This window comes from Pocillopora verrucosa, chromosome 4, assembly GCF_036669915.1.
Source record: "Pocillopora verrucosa isolate sample1 chromosome 4, ASM3666991v2, whole genome shotgun sequence".
Classification (NCBI taxonomy): Eukaryota; Metazoa; Cnidaria; class Anthozoa; order Scleractinia; family Pocilloporidae; genus Pocillopora; species Pocillopora verrucosa.
In genome coordinates, this window is record NC_089315.1 from 3,458,522 (window position 1) to 3,472,384 (window position 13,863).

At 38.2% G+C, this 13,863-nt stretch overlaps 2 protein-coding genes across 2 annotated transcripts; both read right to left on the minus strand.

The window, feature by feature from the left end:
• Positions 1-16: 16 nt before the first annotated feature.
• Positions 17-4,837, minus strand: LOC131783642 (G-protein coupled receptor 161). The gene is made up of 3 exons (XM_059100402.2): positions 4,245-4,837; positions 3,532-3,674; positions 17-1,835 (listed from the first exon to the last, which is right to left on the minus strand). The coding sequence occupies exon 3, from the start codon at positions 1,789-1,791 to the stop codon at positions 532-534; it is 1,260 nt and encodes a 419-aa protein (XP_058956385.2). The 5' UTR covers positions 1,792-1,835; positions 3,532-3,674; positions 4,245-4,837; the 3' UTR covers positions 17-531.
• A 147-nt stretch (positions 4,838-4,984) lies between these two features.
• On the minus strand, positions 4,985-13,823 carry LOC131783643 (stomatin-like protein stl-1). Its single transcript, XM_059100403.2, has 14 exons — positions 13,652-13,823; positions 12,266-12,343; positions 11,519-11,593; positions 11,300-11,399; positions 10,876-10,934; positions 10,113-10,185; positions 9,933-9,992; positions 9,304-9,360; positions 8,691-8,737; positions 7,845-7,890; positions 7,611-7,709; positions 7,230-7,309; positions 6,507-6,635; positions 4,985-5,776 (listed from the first exon to the last, which is right to left on the minus strand). Exons 1-14 carry the CDS (start codon positions 13,697-13,699, stop codon positions 5,489-5,491), a joined length of 1,239 nt encoding a protein of 412 aa, XP_058956386.1. The 5' UTR covers positions 13,700-13,823; the 3' UTR covers positions 4,985-5,488.
• Between the last annotated feature and the right edge of the window lie 40 nt (positions 13,824-13,863).

Consider the following 13,863-nt stretch of genomic DNA (forward strand, 5'->3'; position numbering starts at 1 on the left):
AAATAGAGGCTTGAAAATAAATAACCACTTTATAGCTATTTTCCTTCCATTGCATTTAAAATCTATTGTACTTGTATTTACGATTTGTAAACTATGTCTTCTAGTGTGTCTCTTCAATCGCACTTCTGATCTTTTATCGAAATTCTTCTTCTTTCTTGTTATAGACCCGAGCTAAATCAAGAAGATTTAGATTACATCCATTTTAATATATGTGGTGATCCTTGCATTCTGATAAGCTCTTATTGGTGCGATTTATTCACGAATCGCACGCACCACGTTTTTCTTTCCCTCAGCGAACGAGGAAACTTTACCAAGATACAACAACTAATCAGATCTCGAGGTTTGTTCAAAGAAACCAAACAAATTGAACTTTGTGTCGGGGAATTTTGTTCTGAAATCATACAAGTAATTTAACATCAAACTTGTGCTGCGCACTCGTTTGATTTTGAAATTGCGCATATGATTTCAGGCCAAATTGTACTGCACTTAGTTCAGTTACTATTATAAATACTTTCCTGTTCCTGAACCCCATTAACATTCGGAATCTGGTCCCAGGGTATTTCTTCCTCGTCTAGTTGTTGCAGCGTCAGGCCTGGTGTCTAAATCACTATCGCAACATTTACATAGCTGACAAGCGAACTGGCCTATCGTAGACTTGAGAACAACTCTTCTTATTTGGCGATTAAAAAACCCATACAGCATAGGATTGACAGCTGTCATGCAAACAAACAAAAATGTCACAAAGAAATCTAACCCGTTGGAAGCGGTCTTCTGAGAAGCACCCGACCAAATACCGACGATGTAATACGGTGCCAAGTTAATGACAAAAGTTAAAAGCAGAACAAGAGCATTCTGCACCGTTTTCTGCTCATAAATGGAACTCTGGCGCGTTAGACTTCGCGTTATAACTTCTCTTCGCCTTCTCATTTCTTCCCTTTGGAGGGCATTGTCTCTCCTCGAGGGAGATAGCTCGAAGAAATACGACCTCGATGTGGCCGGTGAAGAGACATTTCCTCTTTCCGAAGTTGAAGGAGAGGAATTACTTCCTTGTGAATTGTTCCTCGATAAGCAACATGCCAGTTTCTGACACAGAGTTTGCGAACGTTGATACGTAAAACTACCCTGATCACTCAGTCCACGAAGTGTATTGTAGTCCGTCTTTTTTCTTTGACGTTTTGTCTTCAAATAAATAGCACGATAGATATAGAAAAGAATCCCGAGCGGCACAAAAAAACTAATCACCACGAGATATACAGAATACACCAGGTCTGGTCCGCCATCTTGCCAATCGACTGAGCAAAATGCTTTGCCAGGAATATATCTGTATGAATTCCAACCAAACAAGGGTGGAACGGCGGTCACTAACGACGTGAACCACACAAATGCTACCATTTTTTTTGCTCGACGAACACTTATTGTGTCAGATAGAGGCTTGACGATGAGATAATAACGATGAATTGCAATAAGTACTATGGAAAAATTGGACGCAATTGATACCAGATTTATCAGCATGCCTGATATTTGACACCATGCGATATCGAATGGCCAATGATCCACTATTAACGATGCCATGGTGTAAGGAGTGTGCAGGAGGGCTAAACTAAGGTTGGCAACTGCTAACGAGAAAGGGAACAGATTTGAAGAGGTCTTTAAACGGTAGGGCTGTAGCATGGCGTAACATATGGTGCTGTTTGCCACCAAAGCTATCACAAACAAGATGCCAAGGAAGAAGACCTCGGCGACCTTCTCTGGTTGGGAGCGGCTGGTTGGTGAAGCCAGAAGGCCAGTCATTCTTTTAACCCTGGGTTTGCAGACGAACTACTTTCATCCATAAGCTGAAAAAGACAAAACCTTTAGATGAGCCTGATAATGTAAATTGGCCAAAGTAAGGAGTTTTTAAAGCTAACGTCCGAAAGTTTTTCGGTCAGAGCGAATGACGAAGATCTAACGTCCGAAAGTCAGCTTGAGAAACTCCAACCAACGGTGGCCAATTTACAGTATCAACTCAGGTGATATCTACCACCAACGCAGCACCACATTTTCTTTAGAAACTTGACCCCTGTAGATGAGCATGTTTCGTTTTTCTTTTTTTCCTTTTTCATCCGGGAGTTTTGTGTCATTCTGATTAATTTATTCGCCCATATTTTTAGCTACGCACATTCTTGACGAGTTTCGTGATGCTTTCTAAACATGTTACTTTTAGACTAAAAGGATTGAAATACCGAAAGAAAGGACAGAAAGGAGTGGAATTCCTTTCATATAATTTCTTTTTGACAAAGGTTTTCTCATAATCATAAAATACAATTATTCTCAACTTATCTATCCGTTTATCCACCAGATTTGCCGTTGTCAACTCACTTTTCGTTTCGACTCAACTAAGGCTGGATGCGCTCATTGCGAGCTAACGCTTGTCGTGAATACTGAGTACATGTAATGAAATATCGCTAAGTTGCATAGAAACAAACAGCTTAGCCAAATGCGGAGCTCCGAAGACAGGCCACTGCTTATAGAATGTAAACTACAGGAGTTGAATTGTTTTTGACGGCAAATTCAGCCAATGTAAACAAGCCAAACTCGCGAAGGACGAAGTTGACTAAACACTGCGGATAATTTATGCTCGCTCTTAAAACCAGCCTGAGAGTTCAAGTGCTGAGCAAACAATGCGCTGGCATATTATCGTTTTCAAGATAAAAGGCTTAAGATGAAATGGAGCTAATGAAAAAATTCCGTTGCTATCAAAATCTTAGGCAGTCCCTAATTTATCACAGTCCCGAAAGTTTTTTTTTTTTAGTTATTTTTTTCCTTCCCGATCGACCTCAGCTTTTGTTTCCCAAGAGTTCAAGGCGAAGCGATTTTCTCAAACAATATACTACATGAGTTGTTAACATCCTTGGAACTTGTGTGGCTGTGCTATCGGCTCTTTAATGGTGTCACTCTCAAAGTTAAAAAGAATTAGAAAGAGTAATTAAAAATATTATATTTTAAGACATCAGATATGAATTATTCATTTGTCTTTGTCGATCGAGTGAAGACAAAAGAATGAGTCTTGCGTTACCCTAAATTAAAGTCTTTGAAAGAGATTTTCTTTAAAGCCGATTAAATTAAAACCAGGCAATATGTTACAAATATTTTAAACACATCGACCGAGTTCTTGGTCGAATTTTTGTTGAGTTTAGTTACCTAATTAAACGCTGACTCATTGCTTCAAATAGTTTTTGGCAGTTTGTGAATTAATTAAAATACGACAGGACGATTTCTTAGAAAAATTAACTCAAAAATTCTTTTCAAACATCGTTAAAGAGCAAGTCCGAATACTATACGATGTACATGAGTTTTGGCGGCGTTGAGATTTCAGCAATGTCGGCCGATCTTAGTGTTTACATAAGCTTGTCTAACCTAAGAGTTTGTAAACTATTCATAGTTCATATTCAACTCAATTGCAACTACAATTATCAAGCGCCAACTATCTCCGGCAAAAATTGCAATGATTAAAGGAACTTCAAACTATGAGAATTTGACTATTCTGCTTACCTCTCGAGTGTCAGCCTTGACTGTCGGCGCGGTGGAACTTCTGCTACGGAAAACCGCGTTTAATTTTGTGTTAACTGACACAATAACTCGAACATGGGTCGTCCTCGATTCTATCTGGAGATCTCACCTTTCTTTCTTCGATTCTGCAAAAGGTCAAGACATCTTTGTCACCCTAAAAACTATTCCGTGATCGAGGGTTCGTACAAAATTTACAGAATTGCGCCTGAAGTGTCTCGCAGTCCTCTAACCGCAATAAACCGTGACCACAAAATATTAGCCGACGAGTTTACAGATCGTTTGTTTGCATTTGAAAGGCAATTAAGTACTGAGAACAAAGGATTGAAGTATGGTTCAGACAGCTCTGACCATTAGTTAATAATAGCCGTAAATAATTTACCTGGTGTTGTTTACAAGTTAAGTTGAACTGACTATTTTAGGTTGTCGGCAGTCTCAAGAGTTGATCAGTCCTAAATTTAACCGCCCCAAAAGCGCTCAAATATCGTGAAACAAACCAGCTGACTCAATGAAATTTAAATTGCTAAGATTTCGGTTTTTTTGCGTTGTCAAAAATATTGTTTGGATAACCGGTTTGGGGTTTTTGAGAGATGTCATCGAAAGCAATTTGCCGCATGGCATTGCGGTATTTCCAATTGTGGACTCGCCTTTCTTGTTCAGGGTGACTTTCAATAAGTAACTCGGAATTACAAAGATACCTTTTTGAGTTTCTGAACTGACAACCGGTACCATTGGACCCTGGCTGAAATTTAAATTGTCAATCGTATCATCCGTATCGACAACTCTTACTGGTCGATGAAGACTCAACGAGAAAAGACAATGCATACTTATTTCCTCTGAATTAATTTTACTTCCATTTCTATCATGAGGTAATCATGGGTTTTCGCAGTCATATTTCTTTTTCTTTCCTTTTACTTAATCTACAGACTTTTGACCAGCTTTTCATTAATTTTTTGACTGACAGTGTCATGTGATCACCAGCTGCAAAGAGCTTGTTGGGGATGGGCAGATTATTGTTAGAAAGCAGGCCAACTCATCGTTTCCTTTTAAACTAGTCATGCTGTTTAATCCAGTCACGTAATGAAGGCAACCTGTCGTAACACGTTGATACATCTTTAGGGAGCGCGCTGGGTGCCAAAACCAAACAACAACTGCTAGTGAGACCTTCAAGAATGAAAGAATTGGGTACTTTGTAGGTCTTGGGCCATTTCAATTTGGTTTCGTGCACTCGAAACTGTTCAAAACGACAAGGAAAACAACAAAAGAAGCTTATAAAACGAAGGAAATCGATGTGAGTTGCGTAAAAACGCGAGCGTCCAAGTTTTATCGGTTTTACCTATACAATCCCGGATTACTCTAATAGCTCAGTTAAAAACCACTCACGCTTCATCACGAAACTCTTTAGCCTTGTGAACTGATTTTGTTTGAAATTCAATCCTCAACATAATGGCATGCTTTTATTATGTCGCAAAGGTTTAGGCACTCCCTTCACCTTAGAGCGACGTTCGCGCCATCTTTTCACATTAATCAAGAGTTTCATGAGGCAAATTTCTTCAGCGATTCTACCCTAATAACACAAAGAGCAACAGTAGCCAAGCGACCCATTCGCGCAAATTAGTCGCACCAAGTGTTAAATTAGTAAAGAATCCTCTGTTAATTTCATCTTGTTAATAAAGTAGGTACGAACTATCATGAAAATTAAAAATATCATCTCCGGAGGAAATTTCAGTACTCTTGCCAAAAGGTGTCTTTTATCCCGGATTACTTCTTTGTTTAGTTCTGATGAACGTCCTTCAATAATGACCTTTATTTAGCTTGCGCCTGAAAAATTTGATTCAAATGTAGCGCATAAAGTCAGCGTGAACGGGTTCATGGCAGTTCTGCTTTATGCTCGTTTCTTGACGAAATTGCGTGAACAACGCGGGATAGACTAATTGTTAATTCATGAAAAGTCTCGTGCGCGAGTTGGTGAAGAAGCCGCAGTGAAATGTGATCTTGAAGAGACTGGGTTCCATCTCATGTGTGAATCCGCTGGAGAACCCTCGACTTGCCGAAAATCTCTTGCAGCAGAAGCAGACGATTTGTCTTTTTGCGTGTCCCCGTCACCTCCCTTCTGTGTTTGGTCGCCGCCTGCGCTCGCACTATCTGTTGAAGAATCGGTTAACCCACCGGAAGGGGGTGGGGGGTCATTCTTAGGCTTCCCTGTGACCTGGCCATAAACCGCCAAAGCCTGTAAAGCAACAGAAGAGATGAGATGTAACGACTACTTTTTTTCCCCTAGACGAATGCTCTAATTCATTCCCAGAACAGCATTTACCAAATTTCACTTTCCAACAGAAATCGTTTTGACAAATTGACAACTGCCAGTAACAGGATGCTGAGCCCGGAATCAATCCATTCTTTAACAAAACCTTTATCATGATAGGGCAACATTGTAACATCTCTAAGTCAGTAACGACGATGATTCAACAATTTATAGACGGAAGTAAGCGTGTTTCGTCTCAATGCCCTACGGCTAAACACAGCAAGATAGCGACACTACGTTTCTCTAACAGCCGCCAGAACTCAAACATGGTATTAAGTGAGCACTGTTTGATTCTTGAGCTGCGTAGGTAAAGGAGCTTAATAAAGCTGTGTAAGACAAGTTAAAGAAAAATAATCAACATACGAACAAACAAACAGACAGTTATACAGACGCTTAAACTGAACAGACAGTTGAGGATCCTAATAGATTTACACAGAGAGCACACGTCACTTGGGCAAATAGGCCTTTATCATTGGAGCCTAGGCTCGAGCGTTTCTTCGTTTCAAATCTCCCCGCGGACGGAAAACCCGCGCCACGCGACACTTATAATGGGTACCTGCTCGCAAGCTACTCAAAAAACCCATAAGTTTTGACCCAAAGATGTGCTGTCTTTGTAACAGTTGTCTATGAACAACACTAGTAAAATGGCTCTCACCTGTGCCACCATTGAACCCGCGTCTCCCACATTAGCTGGTAACACCACCGTGTTGTTTGTTTTAGCCAGATTAGAGAATGCGTTCACGTACTGTTCTGCGACATTGAGCGTAGCTGCTCTCTCACCTAACTGGAATAAGATCAGTGAATTGGTTCAAAAATGTTTCCCATTGCAATCTGTTAATAGACGAGATAACGCGGAAAAGGTTCCATTGCTAACGTTCACTCCTAAGTAATGCTGCCTAGAGACTACCGAAAAAAACACAAGAACTGCAAACGTACATGTTCTTAGATGCGTGATGTAAAAAGCAAATGACCCATCAGTAGATTACGCTACGTCTACGAATATATTAACCTTTACATCCCAGCATCAGTATGCATATTCTCCATACTGTTCTCTATACATTTCCTAAGGTGCTGACAGGGAGAATTTGTTTAACAATTCACAACTTCTTTAGTAGGTGATCATTTCCTTTATTCTCGTGACCTGAATGTGTGCTTCAGGGGTGATATTGTGAGGAGAAATTAGATGCTGGTCACTATAAGGGGTCAAAGGATTGAGTGGACAAACATGGAGGTCTCTCCTTTGAACCTCGGAGGAGGAGAAGCATTTTATTCCTTGTTCTCCCTGCAGTTTTCTTGTTTACATACATCCTAATGGAAGTATCATACCTCATCACAAAAAATAAACACGGCTCTTTTAAGCAAACGCACTCGAACACACCTGCCGTTGAAGGGCCAAAGAGACTTTTTCAATTCCTTCCGCGCGAGCTGTCGCCTTTGCAACAATTGCATTCGCTTCACCTGTATGGTAAAGGTTACATAGGTCAAATTAAACTTATTTTCCTTTTCTCGTGTCAACGTTTTCTGTACAAGCACAATCGTTTCATTACAGCGCGCACACGTTTTCCGTGGGGGTAAACAGTTGCGAACGGTTTCTATTCTCGCCCTAACGTCATCTTTACACCCGCCTCTGTTTTCTACTCTCGCTAAAAGATTTTCTACGCGTGTGCAGCTGTTTGCACATTACGCGCAAAGCTACTGTGTTGATTTAGACATACGCCACCTTTAGTGATTCAGAGAAATGTAGAAAGCAGCAAGTTACCAGTAGCAATGTTTATCTGTTCCATCTTCCTTGCTTCAGATGCTAAAATCTGACTTTGTTTTTTTCCTTCTGCGACATTGATGGCGGCTTCTCTTTCACCTAAAAGCCAACAAAACGGTACAAATAAATTCTGAAAAACCAATTGACACAGTTAATGATTATCAAGGACTTTATGCTGCTAATAAAGGCAAGAGAGAAAGCGTTAGAAATACGTGTTATCTTTTTTTTTCTTACCTTCTGATTTCAACACTGCAGCACGTTTCATCCTCTCAGCTTCCACCTGAGCCGATAGAATACAGAAATTACTTCAAATGTCTTTATAAGCTAGCAACAGTGTTCAACCGTTTACACACAACGCTGGTAAATATAAAGAGGAGTGGCAAGGGGCCATTTTTCTCAGATTTTCGCGAAGCGAAACTGAAACCAATCACTTAAATTTTCCCGCACATCAGGCAATAGTTGCTTTCCGCATTGGCGCCTTGTGATTTTCCTTTGTTCTAATTTCTTTGGGTTTGGTTTCACGACACTTAATCAAAAAGCGTTCTAAAAGGAAACTGTTAACAGTAAGGAAGACTTCCGATTCAAACGAACAACCAGGGGGGAGGAGTGATGTAACCAACGAAGGCTACCTGCAATGTTCATTATAATAGCATCGCAAAAAACGATTTTTTATGTCCATGTGTGCTGTTTATTTGGCGTAATTTCAGTTTGCTTCGTCTCAATGCATTATTGCAGAAAACATCAAGATAGCGACAAACGTTTTGTTTTAACTTTTGCAGCAAAGTAATCCACAAACAGCACAGAGCAACGTGAACTGTTTGTTGCAGTAGCTGCTGTTTTAGCAAGATATTATTACATTGGGCTAAGCGTGGCATTCAAAATTGATTGATACTTGCAGTTTTCCATAGTGTTTTGATATTTTTCATCGTCATTGACTGGCTACACTTTTTGAGGAAGGGGAGGAAGATTGGAATGATTGACCTTGAGGGTTTGGGTAATCTGAGTGCTTCTTATACTATCTAATATTTTCATAACTTGTACCATTTAAGTCTTGGTGTCAACTGAAGAAATTTGCCATACCTGCATTTGCATAGCCTCAACTACTGTGTTTGGAAGCTGAATATCCCCTGAAAAAAAGTAATTATTGCATGTCCTCAAAAGCCTCACATCTATCATATTTTTTGAACATTGACATTAACCTTTTTATCCCTTCACTCAATAAGCATCTAATTTCTCCCAATAAGGTTGTAACAATAAAGAAAATGATGGCAAACTCAAGAAGCCCTTGATTATTAGAAAATTTCTCCATATAAATACCAAAGGTAATGTATTAAGAAGAGTATGGAAAACTTAAATATTGATTACTGGGTGTTAAGGGTTAAGTCCAACAAAACAACTGATAACACTTCATGACATGGGAGTATGTCTACTCCACCTCGCTAAGATGTTGGTCCTTTGCAAGGATCATTCAGCACTTTTCAGGTTTAACTGACAGAACACTGGCAACCATTTGTATTCCCAAGTCAAGAGATGTTCTGTGGGAGTTCAGAACCTTATGTGAGAGCACAACACAAAGGGCACATCATGCAGATCTCAATCTTGATCTTGAGACCAGAAATCCAGCCGCTGAAACAAGCTAACCATACCCCAACCTTTTTTCAATATATACAGTAAACAGTACTGTTACACTTACGGATTTCGTATCTCAGGCATCTTATTCCCCAAACTTCAGCAGCATGGTTGATGGCCTCTAAAGGGAAAAAGATACCATTCAAGTTCAGAATTTGAAAAAACCAAAGTGCACACACCTTACAATATATACATCATCATTGTTAAACAGTATTTTTTCCCTTTCTTTCAGTCCAATTAATTGGCAATAAATGCACCATGTCCTTACTCAATTGACTGTTTACTAACAGATTCATGAGAGACAGGTAAGTGTCTCTTCACTGTTCCTTTCTTGTTATGTGTTTGGGCATAGCCTTTAAATCTAGATAGCCAATTACAGGATATTTTTGCACCAACAGCTATCAAAAGTTTTAGCCAATTGTAGGTAAAAAAGAGGCAGTTCACACACATAAATATAATTGTCAGAAATTTTCCGAGGGGAGAGGTACTTCATTTTTACCAGATAGACTTTGTACATACACAGTAGTGACTAACAATTATCACATACTGGTACCTGAGCCACAGTACAGCAACTTATTTAGTGGAAGGCTGAATCAACGTTTTAACATGTTCAATTGCTGACTGCGGTTTTCTTTTAGCAAATCTCCCTCTTTTCAAGATTACAGCATCACCCAAGAAGACACTAGATCTCACCTACTATGTTGTGATTCAGTCTTTCTCGTTCTTGAAAGACATGATCTAAACTTATTTTACCTGCAATGAAAGAGTAACAAGACTCAGGAACATTTCAAAGAATTTCAGACATGATGTGAATTTCAGACTTGATGTACATGTACAAATCTTAGCTTAATACTTAGGTGACATGATATTTACCCAATTCAGACCTCATGGTCGTCTGAGCTAACTGTGTCACAGCATACTCTGGGTCTTCCACTCCATATGAAGCCTAGTATTTGACAAAAAATACAAAATTCATGTATCATAAGGTTCTAGAAAATTTTATCAATAATTTAAAGCTCAAATTAAGTACTAAAAATATCAGTTTGCTTCGTCTCAGTGTATTATCATAGAATGCACCAAGATAGCGACAAAAATGTTTAATTTTGCAGCCAAAATAATCCACAAACAGTACAAGCAAATTAAGCTGTTTGCTGCAGTAGCTGCATTGAAAGTTATTACCAAGAAAGCCAATTTTTCTTTTTAATAAATATATTTAATTTGCTGGACACTAGTTCTGTTTATTCTCTTACATTCACTTTCCATTGGAAAAGTTCCTTACCAGTTAGCAAAACTCAACATTTGTTTTTTAATACTCAAAATACAGAGGACATTACCTAACTGCTAACAGCTGGTCAGTTTTTATCTTGGACTAAATTTCCAAGCTATCATGTTCCATAGTTGAGCCAACATCTTCCGTTAAATTTTGAGTAAGAGGAAGTTTGTAGCAACAAAACTACTCTAACTTGTTAAAAGAGTTTTCGGTGCAAAGTTTTTGTGTTCTATTCTCTACATATTAAGTAGTTTTGTCAGTAATAATGGCAGATCAGTCATACCAACTGACAGTACAATCTTATGGTTTTTGTGGAAAAACAGAGGAAATGTTCACAGTCTGGAAGAAAAATCATGTAAAACCAACCTTGAATGGATCAACCACTCGCAGATACAACACACCATCAAGATGAAGAGTGACATTATCTATGATGAACAACCACAATGTTCAAAGTGATGAGTTACCTTCAGTTAGTAATTTATAAAGTTAACAAGAAAGTACCCACAAAAATTAAAATAGAATGAGGAAAGGAAAACACTAAATTAAATCAAATAAATTTAAACTTGTAATAACTGTAAGATTTTGGCCCACTTGCAATACAATCAAGTTATCAGATGCTATTACATTTAGTTATCAGACAACTATTTAACTCCAAAATACAAACAAATAAACACAGCAAAGAAGAAAGTATCTAAAAAAGGTTTTATCACCGGACTACAACTGTAATATTACAATTAGTTCTTGTTTCCTAAGGTGCATCTACATACTTAAGAGCAACTTAAGTTCTTACCAAGCGTGATGGCAGACTGTGAAGGAATTTCAATGGCGATTTCCTTTAGGCTTTGCACATATTTAATATCATCAATAACTGGAAGGAGAATAGCAAGACCCTGGAGAGAAAGTTAGTTGACAATACAAGATTGTATTATAATTCTGTGGGAATGGCATTAAAATGGAAATTTTCTTATAAGCTCAATACCTTTTTCACACATAATAAGTTTGTACTTACTGGTTCCAAGATTCTGTTAAATTTACCAAATCTTTCAATTATCCAAGCCTCTTGCTGAGGAACAAATTTAACCACCTAAAATAAGAAACATCATTCAATAAAGGCATATGCATAAAAAGCCACAATCAATAAGATGATTGAAATATTTTGGTTAAAACGTCTCCTTGATATCTCTCTCTTTAAAAGAGTTACAGTGCAGAGTTACAAATTACCCTGTTTTGATAAACAAACATGGTGCAGCAATTTTGTTGGCAGAGTGAACCAGATTTTGCCAAACATTAGGGAAATAACTTGCAGATGGGATATTAAAAGAGAAAAATGTGGCATGATGCATCCCAAGAACTTGTGATGGTTTGAGAGTGAGATTAGATTGAGGTTATAATAAAGTTTAGTCACATATGTGACAAAGAAGTCATTTTCTTTTGTTCTAAGTGGTGAAATCTCAATGGCACACTGCAAGTCTTCTCCAGGCTATGACACTGATTGGATTAGCTTATCCAGTGAGCTCATAGCCTAAAAGACTGGCAGTTAATAATGGAAATTTTGTGGTCCATATTGAGGGTGACTACATCATGAGACAATCAATTATTCTTTATTATCAGTTAATCTGCCTCAGATGACTACATCTGTTTTATAAAATCAATTGAGGTTGTTGGTGGTTCATGATCTTTGTCTTAAGCATATTCCTCTACTGTATGCATTTATTCAGCAGAACATAATAATAACAGCAATAGCAATTTCACTTACAGTGTTGACAGGAAGTTTTTTCTTTGTCCTGCTGTAGCCATATGCCATGGTTCTGATGGCAAACTTTGACTGGAAATTCTGCAATTTATAATAGATTACAGAGGGGGGCATTGGGGCCTATTAGAAACTGCAAAACCATAGAAAAATCATCCAAAACGAAAAAACTTAAAAAAATCTTATCAAAACTGGAAACCACATGCAAAATTGTCAAAACCAATACATTTTCACACCCCAGTTATTAAAACCCTGATCGATCCGATACAATAGTGATAAGTGGAGCATACAAAGTAAACTACACTAATTTCATTACAGGATTTATGAATGCCATGGACTTGGCATTTGTATCTTCTAGTATCTGGTCAGCAAATTTCAAGGACCTAGACTGTGGTCTCTGCGGACTCAGCAGCTGTTAATAGAGCCAAGCTAAATTAAGGAAATTCACACTAAAGTCCTCAATAGGATTGAAATTTTGCAGTCGCAAAAAGCTTTAGCTCTGGAAAGTTTCATCAAAAATCCCTAATCTAACATTTCCATTTGCAAACTAAGACCTGAAAGTTTGGAGATTCTATTGGAATGTTGAATCAATCAGTCACGTGTGGCCTGTAACTTAGTCACCAATTTTGAGGTGGTGTTGATAAAGAAACTCTGGCAATGTTCTGTGCCTAGCTGTACCCTACATGTAGCCGTAGGAAAATCCACAAACTGCAAAGATCACCAAAACTGAAAAACCAAAGTTTTTGGCACAAAAACCGAAAAACGATCTAAAAAAATAGCCAAAACTGCAATACTGAAAATCCCCCCTCATAATATAAAATAATTAAATCTTTATACAGTAGTAATGCATAAAATGCAAATGAGGAAATTGTGTTGTGCATTAGATTCAAATGGACATGGAACATTTTCATTCTCTAGAAGGGCTGGGAAGAATTTTACAAGAAATTTTGAGTGCAAGAGTGGAGGATAAAATGATCTCAAAACTTCAAACCAGCTAGATGCGTTTATTTTCTAATTTTTGTTTCCTGTTCTTTTAACTTTGTTTGAAATTGGAGTTATATGGAAGTATTCTACATACAAACATAGACTGCAGATGAGCTTTATTTTCACAACTTATAAATTCGAAGTTGCATGCACATGGGTATATGTTGCTACAATATACACATGTATGGCATTTTTAATCATTCTCCGATCAACTAAGAACGATCACAAATCTGTTAAACGAGATCAAGGGACCACGGACTTCAAAAATTTGAAATCTAGAGTAGAAGAAAGGGAAGGAGTGAAAAAGTGCACTGAATTCAAATGTAAACTTTGTTATGTCACACAAATTAACAAATGGTCAGATCATGAGAGGAAGAGGTAGAAGCTGATAGGGCGAGAAACGTTTACCTGAGAAGAAGCACCTGTGATTCTCTGTAGAACCCTTGAAGACAGCATGGTTAAATCTGTTACAAATTATTGCAGTTTTTCCTCCTTCTTAGCAGCTACTAGATTTGCAACAATTCCTAGAAATTTCATTGTACGGAAATAGAATGGTGAGTGAAGAGCACGTGTTACAGTAGGGTCAGAGAATGCTCTCCATCGGAAGAGGCGTAACGCAT